General features: G+C 44.8%; 1 gene segment (V, D, J or C); it reads right to left on the reverse strand.

The window, feature by feature from the left end:
- Positions 1 to 465: 465 nt before the first annotated feature.
- LOC133373302 (immunoglobulin lambda variable 5-45-like) lies at positions 466 to 2,298 on the reverse strand. The segment is given in 2 exon segments: positions 466 to 1,520; positions 2,196 to 2,298. Coding segments are annotated over 2 exon segments (375 nt in total).
- Positions 2,299 to 13,515: the final 11,217 nt, after the last annotated feature.

The raw sequence follows: 13,515 nt of genomic DNA on the forward strand, positions 1-13,515 counted from the left end.
ACCTTTGGCCATCCCTATTCACAGGCAGGTAAGCAACAGATTAGTCTTATTCTGCCCTGCCTTTGCTGCCGTCCATCACAGTGATGGGAAGAGCTTCACAGGTAGATTTCTGCCTCTTGTGCATCCACTTTGGCGCACAGAGGTTTTACTCCATAAAAAGTGGCAATCTTTATATTGCACTTGTTTTCTTGTTTTCAGAAAGAGCAGCCTTTTGTTCCTGGATTAACCCCATCACTTAAAGGACTTGACCTCTGCATTGTGCAGGGTCTTTTTGTGTATCCTCACCTGCTGTAGATGCAGAGCAACCCTGACACCTACTGGCCGTATCATGTACTACCACACTCGTTTGATACATGCCCTTTAAGGCAGGGGTTCTTAACCTAGGGTCCATGGATGGGTTTCACGGGGTCTGTGAATCAGGCACAAATAGAAAATCAGTTTCCAATGGAATAAAAGAAATGGTACTTATTTATTTATGGGGATCCATAGTTCTCATCAGATTCTCAAAGGGGTTTGTAAACCCAAAAAAGGTGAAGAGCCACTGTTCTAAGGGCAGACCCACACCATGTATTTAAGACACACCCAATGCACATTTAAAGCACGTGATATCCCCAAAGAATCACATGAACTGTAGCTTCTTGAGGTTGCTGGGAATGTGTAGCTCTGTGCAGAGGAAACCACAGTGCCCAGGATTCCTTGGGGGAAGTCATGATAGGGTTGCCAGGTTCAGGGCCTGAGACTGATCCTGTATCTTTAGGAGAAGAGAAAGTCAGCCAAGTGCAGGTGTTCTTGCAACGCTGTAATGGGGAAAACCACAAGGTGGAATTCTCCCTTCCCTCTGCACAACTTTTAAAGGTGCAGAAGACCTCTTGGTTGCCAGGCCCGGCCTCCAAGAGGTCTCAAAAAGTAAGGGGTCTATGAGTCCCAGCGCCTCTGGATGATGCACCCCTGCTCACAGAGTGACTGTGTTATTAGTCAATCCAAGTAGGAACTGAAACAATGTGTTTGTGGTTGGGAGTGTTCTTGTTCACTGAGCTCTTGAAATAGAATCTGCACTCTGCAGGCTGAAGCATCTTCATGCGATCTTAAGCTAGATGCATCTGCTAGTTTGCCTGCCTCGTCAGCTGTGCCGACATCCTCCCTAAGGCGATGGGATGGAGTTTTGGTCTTGGAGCTCCCGTACATTGAAGCGCTGTGTTACTCTCCTCCTTTTGATGTCACACAGTAATAGAGGCCGTCGTCCTCTGCCTGGACCCCAGAGATGGTTAGATAGCAGGTGCTGCTGTTGGCATCTTTGGAAGCAGAGAAGCGATCAGAGACGCCAGCGGCTTTATTTTGGCTAGATTCGTCTTTGTAGTGCAAGAGGGGTTTAGGGGAGGCCTGAAGTCTGCTCCGGAGCCAGACGATGGTGTAAGTTGCAATGCTGTTGCTGGAAAGGGTGCAAGATAGCCGAGCGACACTTCCTGGGGGCGCCAGTATAGAGGTAGGCTGGATCAGCGTGGCTTCTGTGTTGCCTGTAGCTAGAAGACCCAAACATACCACACAGACGTCAACAGGCTACTTTCTCATGCATATCAGCCCAGAACTTTTAAGAAACTCTGAGTTCATTTTTAATCATTGTCATCTACAGATACAGAGCATAGAGATGGGCTTCTAAGCAAACCTGTGATTCCTTTCCACTCCCAGGAGAAGCAAACAAGTGATAAACCAATTAAACAATTCCAATACAGACAGACTGGGTTAAGAAATCTACTCCAAAGGCTTGCTGAAGGAAGAAGATCTTCAGCAGGCGCTGACAAGGCAACAGAGATGGCACCTGTGAGATATTTAACAGGAGGGAGTTCCTAAGGATACGTGCCACAACACTCAAGGCCTGTAATCCTATAGTGTACAGAACTGACATCGTGATAAGAAGGTATCTGCAGGAGGCCGTCTCCTGAAGAGTGCAGAAATCAGTGGCACAAGTTGGCCATGATTCTTACGTTTCATTGAAATCAAACTGAAGTCTGGATCCAGCCCAATGTCTCCATACACAAAGCAGTGAGGTGACAGCATAAATTGTGCCCTGCGCAGCCACAGAACAAATTGACAATCCCAACCCGTGATTAGCTTTGTATGTGGCAAGATGAGACCACCCAAAATACATTGAGGCTTGTATCCAGATATGTCTATAGATTCTAGAAGATTGCCAGTACCTGTTAAGAAAATCCCCAGAAACCAGAGACCTGATGGTGCTAGCAGAACCATGGTCTAGCTGAGTTTATGGAGCAACCAGCCTAGTGCAACTCTGGGCTTCAGTTCCTAATATAGCCCCAGGGGCTACTGAAATATGTAAACATTTAAACTCCAAAACGTCATAGGCGGGGCTGAGCCGGATGCAAATGAGGACCCAAGGCTGTGGGTGTACAAAAGTTAGGGAGCTGCCTTCTTTTACTGAGTTAGACTATTGGTCTATCTATTGTTTACACTGACTGGCAGCAGCTCTCAGGCAAGAAGCATTCCCAGCCCTACCTGGAGGTGCCAAGGATTGAACTTGGGACCTTCTGCATGCAAAGCAGACGCTCTATCATTGAGCTACAGCCCTTTCCCCTAGAAGAGAACAGTTGGAAACAGAACTAATGAGGTTGACAAGGCAAAGACGACAGACATAAATCCTCTTCTGGCTGATGCAATTTCACCTTTCAAAGGGTGGAAGACACTCTGGGGGCAGGGTGGAGATGGGGAAGATATGGGCAGACTCAAAGCCTTTTTTAAAAGAAGGAAAGAAGGGCCTTTTCCAGATGACCTGTTTATTGAGCATTCATACTGATTTGTTGGCAAAAAGCTTATGAGGAGGTGAGACTATGTCTGGCCTTTACTGAGCGCGCATTCTGGATTCATTGCAGGGAGATTATATGACAGTGAGCATTCATCCTCATTGGTGGTCATACTCTACCTGCAAAACACTATTTGGGGACATTTAGGAACTCTAAAAACACACACTGCCAGGGAACTCAAAACCTATTTCTGGGGACTGGGGATAACATGTAATCATGTGGCCAAGGATGATGGGAGTTGTAGTCCAACAACATCTGGGGACCGAAGGTTGAAGAACAGTGTCCTTCCCCAAAAACACTAATTTGGGGTTTCACACAAAGTGGGCATTACCACACACACACACACACACACACACACACACACACACACACACACACACACACACACACACACAAAGAACACTCATATAACCTGCCTGCAAACAAATCAGAGAAAATGCTCAATAAAGATAGGATAGAATCTAGCACTAAACATTCTGCAAGCAAATCAAGATGAACACTCTGGAGCAGCCCTATGCCTAACAATAACCTTCCGTTTGTCAAAAAGCCATCTCCTTAAAGTAACTCTTAAAGCTACATTCTCCATGTCTCCAAGTGGCCCCTATCTGCCTGTTACATTTACCCAGTTGCAGTCAATTTTATATTATATTTTGAATATTGCTATTATTTATTAATTTATATAGCACTTCATGCCTGAACAGGTATCTTAGTGGTCCAAAGTATAAAAACCAGCTACGCAAAACATTACAATATAAACTCCCATAATCGAAATGCATGTTAAAACCACTCAGCGATTAAAACAGGAGATTCTGGTGGAGAGAATGCCTCTGGAGGATATATTTGATTCAGTTTGGATTTCAATACCAACCCATCTAATTTGCAGTTTCTAGGACAATACACAAATCGAAGCACACTTCCTTCATAATTGGCATTTTTCTGAATTTGGCAATGCAGTTCTCCTGCCAAGGAATGTGTACAAAAAAAGCACATACTAAGGTAGGTGAAACCAGCATATATAAATGCATTTTATTAAGGAAAAATGCTTGCAGAAATGTGTATATTAGGCAAAAAAGCATACAAATGTGCATTTTAGCAGGGAGTCATACTAAAATGCCAATGAACTATCATGAGGACATTTTATTTTTTTAATGGCAAACTGGAAATGCGGAGATTGAACTTAGGACTTGAAAAGTGAAAAACAGTGTAATCGAAACTGAGAGATCTGCCCAGCCCTGTGCCTGTGTCAACAGGTGCATCTTCAAAAGCTGGCGGGATGTCAGTACATGATTGCTCATAGTCAAATAAAGAGCAATTTATATCCCTTGATGGCCAGGGTGGGATTGAAAGGGGGGGTGCATTGATAAGCAGTTTAGGAAATAATGCATGACAAGCAGAACATGAGCACACACTAGGAAGAGGAGCAAAGGACTAACATAGCAAATGCGGTGCCCTTCCAGATGCTGTTAAGACTACATCTCCCATCATCCCTCACCGTTGTTTGCTGGGGCTGATGGGAACTGTAGTTCACCAACATCTGGAGGGGCCTGCATCTGCTGTCCCCAGAGCTTGGAAAAGTTACTTTTTTGAACTACAACTCCCATCAGCCCCAGCCAGCACATGCTGGCTGGGGCTGAGCCTGTCCCTGGCTTCTAGGATACTGAGAAGCAAAGCACCAAGATTGCAATGAAAATATTTTCTCTCTGCTATGCAGGTAAAGAGAACAACAAATGCATATACTGGGATGGGTGAGGATTTCGATTCAGTTCGCATTTCAAGCCAAATTTATCAAATTCGCAATTTCCAAAACGGTATGAGAACCGAAACACAGCTATCCCTTGAAATTCTCACTTATTACAATTTTGGGATGCAGTTCGTCAACTGAACAACATTTGCAAAAATGCATATATTAGGGAAAAGTGTGCATAAAAATGAATACATGAATGAAAATAACATGCAAAAATGAGAAATGGCTTGCAAAAATGTGTACCTTTGTCAAAACTGCTTACAAAAATGTGTTTATTTGGAGGAATTCACACTAAAATGGTGACAAATTTTCATGAGGATTTTTTTTTTAAAAAAATTGCACATCGCTGTAGAAATGGGGAGAACTGAATTTAACCTTGGAAAAATGAGGAACTATGCACATAACACACATATCTGGTTTTAAGGATCAACTGGAGCTGGAAGCAAGAAACTAGCTATGAACCCAGTAGGTTGGGCTGCAGCCCTCCAGACATTGCTAGACTACAACTCATCCCTGACCAGTAGTATAGTGGCAAATTCAGAAGTGCAGGGTCCCTTCGTGTTAGTCACAGCCAAGCCCCCCACCTTATTTTGCTGCTGGGTTGAGAATGAGATCCTTGTTAATGCCTTCTCCCACAATGACAGATGTCCCTAGGAGCATGAAAGCGGAGAGTGTTAGCTTCTGCGAAGAATCTTCTCAGTGGCTGACTCACCTCCTTGCACTGTGATTGGCTCCAACAGCAGGAAAGGACAAGGAGACATGTTAGAAGACTCTGCTCAGTGGCTGACACACTCCCCTTTCATGCTGATTGTCTCATAGGATACTGGAGACATAAGGACCCTGCTCCCCAAAAAGTAAGAGGTCTAAGACCCCCTGAGACCCTGGATGACTACACCCCGTCCCTGACCATTGGCCATACTGGCCAGGGGCTGATGGGTGTTGGAGTTCAACAACATCTGCTGGGCCACAGGTTCCCCAGTAGATGAATAGGAGCTGCTCCCACCCAAAATATAAAAGATCTTTTGTTTTGTTACAATGCGAGAGAAATTAATCTGTCATTTGTGTAGGAGGTGAGGGCCTCCTGTATATACCACCTTATCAGGAGGTCTATTCCACACAACGTAGGAAATGGAACTTTAGTGTGGCGGCACCTACCCTGTGGAATTCCCTACCCTTAAATATTAGACAGGCTCCATCTGTGTTACCTTTTCGGCGCCTATTAAAGATCTCCCTCTTTCAACAAGCTTTTTAAGTTGAGACTTATCCCAGTCTGCTTCTGTGCTGGAATTGCTTTTGAATATGTTTTTTAAACTTTTTTAAAAAAACAATATGTTTTTAACCTTTTTAAAGATTTTTTGAAAGCTTTTTAAAAACATTTTTAAAGATGTTCTGTTTTAATGTATTTTAAAGTCTGTTTTTATGATGTTTTAAAGTGTTTTTAGAGCTTTTGTTTGCCGCCCTGGGCTCCTGCTGGGAGGAAGGGCGGGATATAAATCAAATAAATAAATAAATAAATAATAAACTTGTGCTTTCCTGTACATATGGAAGATCTTCTCACAGAGAGGAACCCAGAGATTTGGTAAAGTGGTGGCGTTTTTAGTGTGGTTGGTAAATACTGCATGGCGTTAATGTCACATTGAAGTTATCAAGCACTAATGTAATTTGTCTCCTCAGTCTGGAGTTCAGCGTTGCAAGCCCGAGAAGGGGGTAATGCTGAGATCTGCCCGTTTAAAAAAAGATTGAAATGGATCTAATCATAAATGAGCAACCATTAGCATTTTGCAGTGTGTTTCGACAGACAGCAATAACCCCTGACTATTTACAGCACTTATTGTGAATCTTTAAATGCTTTCTAAAGAGTTCGAGGCTGGAATGAGTTTAAGGGGCTGTGACTGTTTATTGCCACGGTTCTGCCTTCTTGGAGAGCTACACCCATCCTGGCATATTTCCAGGAAAGTGAAACAGATCACATGTTTTGTTTTAACTTAAGGCCGTTTTTCAGGAATTGCAACTGGAAAGCATGGCTGGAAGTGACTCTGACCAGAAACTCTGCGATGAAATTATTTGTTCCATATGTTGTGAATATTTCACAAACCCAGTGATCATCGACTGCGGGCATAGTTTCTGCAACGCCTGCTTCCTCCACCTTTGGGGAGACTCTGACACAGAAGGGTCCTGCCCTCGATGCAAGAAGACTTTTTGGGAAGGCAGCTACAGGTCGAATCATCAGCTAGCAAAGCTTGTAGAAAATGCCACGAAATGTAAAACAGAAAAAAAAGCAGAAGATCAAGGAAGACCTTGCCATAAGAAGTTCCTGAAACTCTCCTGCAAAGATTATCCGATTGCTCATACGGAACAGGTTCCCAGACAGAATAAGGTAGGAAATTAGCAGGGCGGGGAGGCGCAAAGAGGGGAAATTAATTTGGTTTTCTTTTTTATGTAAGCCGCCTTGAAAAGAAAGGCAGGGTGTAAATGTAATAAATGAATAAATAAACAAAGAAAATAAATAAGATTTGTACAGTTAGGAACGAGAGGGTGAGATATAAGAATGTAAGAAGAGCCTGGCTACTGGATCAGGCCAGCGGCCCATCTAGTCCAGCATCCTGTTCTCATTTGGCCAACTGGATGCCTTTGGGAAGCCTGCGAGCAGGACCTGAGCTCACGGGCACTCTCTCCTTCTGCGGCTTCCAGCAACTGGCATTCAGAAGCATGCTGCCTCTGACAGTGGTGATACAACATAGTCATCGTGGCTAGTAGCCTTATCCTTTATGAGTCTGTCTAATCCTCTTTTAAAGCCCTCCAAGTTGGTGGCCATCAGTGCCTCCTGAGGGAGGGAGTTCCACAGCTTAAACTACGTGCTGCATGAAGAAGCCCTTTCTTTCGCCTGTCCTGAATCTTCCAACAGCCAGCTTCATTGGATGTCCACAAGTTCTAGCATTACGAGAGAAGAAGGGAAACTTTTCTCTGTCCACTTTCCCCATGCCATGCATCATCTTATATACTTCTATCACGTCACCTCTGACTCGCCTTTTCTCTAAACTGAAAAGCCCCAAATGCTGCAACCTTCCCTCACAGGGGAGTCGCTCCATCCCCTTGATTGTTTTGGTGCACACATCCTTGTTAGCTTCCAAAGAGAAGAGGTGCCCTGTCTACCAAACTCATTTCCCTTACCAATGGGCACCAGGATTGCGGCGAGAAGCAGGCGCCACGCCATTATGCGGAGGTGCAGAGAATATTCCTAAAAGCAAAAAAAGAGCTCTTTCCTTGGCATCCTCCCAGAACCTCTTAAACCCCCAGAGGTCAAGAGAACAGCCCTTGTATGCAAATACCTTGGCCTCTAATTAGTGTTGCCGGGCTCAGGAAGGCAACAGCATCACTGAAAAAGAAAGCAGATGTACCCCCTTGTGGCTCAAAACACAAAACCTTTTCTAGAGCATCAGTGTGTGCTTGCTTGCTTGCTGATGGAGCAAGATTGTGGCTGCAGTTCTCTCTCTCTCTCACACACACACACACACACACACCTGGTGCCCATTGGGACTGGTGGGGCGAAAGGCAAGGAGCCCACTGTAGGCGGAGCCAGAGCCAATGACAGGCAGAGCCAACTCTTTCCAGTTTTGTCTCCATCCTCCTCTCTGCCGACTTCCACAAGGGCAACACTGAGACTAAGGAGGAGGAAGCTGGCAGGCAGGGCCGCTCCCTAGACTGGATGTAAGCAGGCAGGTGGGGGCTGGCTGAGGGCACACTGAAGTTGGTGAACAGCGCCCCATTTGCCCAAATGGACCAATCTGGACTACACACGCACACGCACAGGTGCCTGGAGCAGCATGCTCTGTGCATACATACCGCCTGTGGGGAAAGACTGTTGTCTCCTTTATTCCTTCTTTAGCACGAACAGCTTCAAGGCAGGCAGGCATTGCACAGTTTAAACTTTTTGCGGTATGGTGATACATGAGTGGGGCCATGTCTGGACAGTTGTGCAGCTGGTAAAGGCAGCTGAGAATGGCCCATTAGGGTGAATGGGGCAGTCCTCACGGAAATTCATCAGCATTTTGGTGTAAATTTCTCCTAATATACATATTTTTCCCATGCATGTTTCCCTAACACATTTTTGCAAAGCAATTCTCCATAATACACTGAAGACTTTCCTCTTTCAAGAAGCCTTTTAAATAGAGACCTTATCCTGGTCTGCATTTGTGCTGGAATTACTTTTTAAAGATTTTTTAAAGCTTTTTTCAAAAAGATGTTTTAATATGTTTTAGTTTTTAAGATGGTTTAGAATGTTTTTAGTGCTTCTGTTTGCTGCCTTGGGCTCCTTCTAGGACAAAGGGCATGATATAAATTTATTTATTTATTTAATTAAATAAATATATTTTTTTTGCATGTTATTTTCACAAATATAGGCACTTATATGCATATTTTATACTAGTATAGATATTTTTGTACACGTCTCTTGGATGGAGAGCTATACTGCAAAATTCAGACCACTGGGAATTTAAAAGGAGGGTTGTATCCTGGTTTGTGTGTTGTGAATTTGGTGAGTTTGTCTTTAATGTACTGGCCTCTGATGTGCTGGAGTGATGATGTTATCAGGGATGACACTGAGATGAAAAGTAGCATTGTTATGTACACAGAGCATTGAATATTTAGGTTATTCTCACCCGAAATATCTGAATGTTGACACGCTCTTAGATCTGTTATGATTGTTCTTAGCTTGTCATGGTTGGAATCGGTTTCACCAAGACTGTGTTTTTGTATTTTATCCATCACATTTTACCTTATAGGACAGCTGATTGTCATAATCACCAGACATTGTGAAGTCATTGAACTCTGTCCAAACTGGAAAAATGGGCCAACATCTGCCCCTAATGGCTACATATGGAATAGCAGCTATTATATATATCGCAGCTCCATGTAACACAATGATGGCAAGATTATAAAAAGGAAAGTAAAAAGAGCTAAATGGTATCATTTGATCTGAAGAAATCTAAAGAATGCTCAAGATGCAGTTCAGTTTCATGGCATCATATATGCCCGTTGGAAAAAAAAGTTTTACACAACCGCCCCATTTATTTCATTCTACCCTCTATCATGTCCTCCTCTTGCCTTTTTTCTAATGTTTAGAAAGAGCCAATGTGGTGTAGTGGTTAAGGTGTTGGACTATGACCTGGGAGACCAGGGTTCAAATCCCCACACAGCCCTGAAGCTCACTGGGTGACCTTGAGCCAGTCACTACCTCTCAGCCTCATGAAAACCCTAGTCATAGGGTCGCCCATAAGTCGGAATCGACTTGCAGTACATTTACATTTAGAAAATTTAAAATCTAAACTAAAAAGCTCCAGCCTTTGCTCATAGGGGAGTTTCTCCAGCCCCTTGCTCATTTCGGTTGCCCTTTCCCACATCTTTTCCAGCTCTACAATATCCTATTTGAGGTGGGGTGACCAGAACTGTGCTCAGCATTCTCAGTGGAGGCTAGCCCATTAGGGCAACCTCAGTCTACCTTCAGGCAGTCCCCACTTGTCCTCTTTCTTACAACCCCTCCAGGGGGCTGGCAGCACTACCTCTCTGCTCTCCCTTCCTCCTCAGTGTTGCCCTTGTAGAACTCAGCAGGGAAGAGAATGGAGACTAAACTAGACTGTCCTTTACTCTGGCTCCATCTACTGTCACGCTACCGACCTTCTGCCCTAACAGTCCCAGTGGGCACTAGCACCTCTGGATTCAAACCTTCACTTGATGCCCCAGTCATCAAATTACCATCATCATCACCACCACCATCATCATCCACTTTCTCCACGCCATGCATGATCTTCTCTCTCTTTTTAATTATTGGGTTACTAGCTTAGTAGATAGTGGGAATGCTGTGGATGTATTTTACCTTGATTTCAACAAAGTGTTTGGCAAAGTTCCCCGTGTTGTTCTTGTCAGGAAGCTGGTCCAATTCAAGCTCTGAAGAACTCAATAGAGGATGGGGAACAAAGGTAGAATCCGTTGGCTCTGCCTGTCAAAGGCTCTGACTCCACTAGTGTGGGGGTCTCTGCCTTCCACCCCATCAGTCCCGATGGGCACCAGCCACCCCGGAGTATTCTAGGCATTGCTGGACCATGGATTTGTAAAACAGCATTATATTTGTAGTTTTATTTTCAATCCCTTCCCTAATTATCCCTTAACATGGAATTTGCCATTTTCACAATTAGCCGGTGATGTCCAAGACACTTTTCGTTATTATTTGTATGGGCAAGATCCAGAGATGCTAGTTTACACAAGCACTGCCTTCACAGATGCCTGTCCCCAGCCACAAGCAATATAGAAGAGCCTCCCGCTTTCATGGTCTTCATACCGGGCTGCCAGATCTCCGAACAAACCGCCATCTGCAAAAGGCTTTCCTACCAAACTCCAATCCCTTATTTATTTATTTTGCTTTTCTTTTTTTAGAATCTGCATTTAGTGGACTTCTTGTTTTTTTTTAACCAGACTGATCTCAACTAACCAGCTGCATCCAAGTCTAACTGACTTCACCCGATGCTCATAACCTTCAGGGTATTATGCAACTTGCCAAGATCTAAAATAAGACAGGGGAGCAGTCATGCCGCCGAGCAGATCGCATTTCCTTTCCCCCGTCTGTCTCAAGAAGCCAAGAGTTTACAAGCAGCGCTGCGTAATGAAACATTTGCTCTGCTGGGTCAACAGTGAGTTTACAATCACCGCATTGCTAAGGAAGGGTTTTACAGCCAGAGACATTTGGTGAAAGAAACCCAGCCCTGACTCTGCAGTATTTTTCCCCCGAGTCATGCATGCCATTTCAAAGAACTGCTGGCTCAGGCGGAAGATCCGTTCCAGCCTGTCACCAGCAAAAGATCGGGATTAGTAACAGGTAGTGCAGCGTATTGGTCAGGACAGGGGTGTGTGACCTTTTTTTCAGCCCCAGGGCCATATTCCCTTCTGGGAAACCTTGCAGGGGCTGAATGCCAGGGGTGGGTGGGCTGCGGACAGAAGCAAAAGCAGGTAGAAGAACCAAGGTGAATGTTACCTTTGCCCCCCTAGGCTCCTACTGGGAGGAAGGGCGGGATATAAATCCAATAAATAAAATAATAAATACCTTTGTACATTGGGCTAGTTTCTGCACACATTCACACATCTCTCTCTGTATCCTTCATCCAGGCAGGCAAGAGTCATGATCAGAGTTCAAGGACACATTTCAGACAGGCAAAAACACTCAGGATAGGAAGCCGGGCCAGTGAGGGGAGAGCACCGAGGGCCAGGTAGAGAGGGTTAGAGGGCCATATTCAGCCCCCAGGCCTGATGTTGCTCACCACTGGGTTAGACTGTCAGACAAAGACTGGGGAGATTGAAATTGTGACTCAGCCATGAAGCTCCGCTGGCTGACCTTGGGCCAGTCACTCTCTGTCAGCTTAATCCAGTGTTCTTCAGCCTTGGGTTGTGGGGCTACAACTCCCATGATCCCTTGACCAGTGGCCAAGGTGGCTAGGGATGATTGGAATTGCAGTCCAAGAACATCTGAAGAACCAAGGTTGAAGAACACTGGATTAATCGAACTCACAGGGTTGTGGTGAGGATGGAAAACAGGAGAATTATGTGTGCCACCTTGGTGGAAAGATGCAATGTAGATGTAACAAGCTACAGAAGCTGTAATCTCTGCAGAAGGAAAGGGGCTGGCTTCAGATTTGCATGGTGCACTGCAATTGTGAGCCCTGCTGGGTCAGGCCAGTGGCCCATCTAGTCCAGCATCCTGTTCTCACAGTGGCCAATCCAGATGCCCCAATGGGAAGCCCATGAGCAGGCCTTGAGTGCAACAGCAACCCTCCCCACCTGCAATTCCCAGCAGCTGGTATCCAGAGCCATACTGCCTCCGGCAGTGGTCAAGCATAGCCATCGTGGCTAGCAGCCACTGATATCCTTCATGAATCCATCCAACTCTCCTTGAAAGCCACCCTAGTTGGTGGTTATTTCTGCACCCTGTGAGATGGGAGGGAAGGGCCTTAAGCTCAGCAGAAGAGTATGCAGGAAGTCCCAGATTCAATCCTCAGCATCTTCAGGTACAGGTAGGAAAGAGTCCTGCCTGAAATCCTGGACAGCTGCTGCCAGTCAGTGTAGACAGTACTGAGCTTGGTCTGACTTGGTATAAGGCAAGCCTGCTTAGGATTCAGTCCTAAGGGAGATTCCTAATGACACGGCAGTAAGCTCCACTGGACACCAGTGGGGCATACTTCCAAGTAAACACAGAATTGCACCATTGCAGACTGGGCCCTTCCCATCACATGTAGTCAGAAAGAAGCGGGTCCTTTGTCCAGAGACAGTCAACATGGTACTCTCCAGATGTTAATAAACTACCACCCACTACTGAGCCAAGATTGGTATGAATTTACAAAGGCCTGGTCTACTTAGGTCCAGAGTACCTAAGGGAATACCTGAACCCTTATATCTCAGCCTGATCACTGAGATTATCTGCTGGAGCATCATTGGTCATCCCAAGTTGGCGAGGCTCATCTGACAACTAGTAAAACTCAAGCCTTTATTGTCACTGGCCCAGTCCTGTGGAATACTCTGCCAACACAGATTCAGCAGGCACCTTCCGCTCCGATCGTTATACGCCTGCTGAAAATCTTTGTATGTCACCAGGCTTACGCAGGCAACTGAGACACTATCTTCTGGCAATAGTTAATGATTGCCGATTGTACATTTTTATATGTTTTAATTCCATGTTTATATATGTTGTAAACGGCTTCATTTTTTTTTTAATGAAGACCAATATCAAAATATTTTTATAGATAAATAAATCAGCCCCAGCAAGCACAATCCACAGTTAGGCACGATGGGAGTTGTAGTCCGACAACATCTGGAGGACACCACATTAGCTACTCCTGGGTCCCATCACATTAAAGTAAACTGAGGTGTGTACGTTGTGCTTTGATCAATGGAAACGTACAGACAAGTTCTAGG

Source organism: Rhineura floridana, chromosome 19, assembly GCF_030035675.1.
Source record: "Rhineura floridana isolate rRhiFlo1 chromosome 19, rRhiFlo1.hap2, whole genome shotgun sequence".
NCBI classification, from domain to species: Eukaryota; Metazoa; Chordata; class Lepidosauria; order Squamata; family Rhineuridae; genus Rhineura; species Rhineura floridana.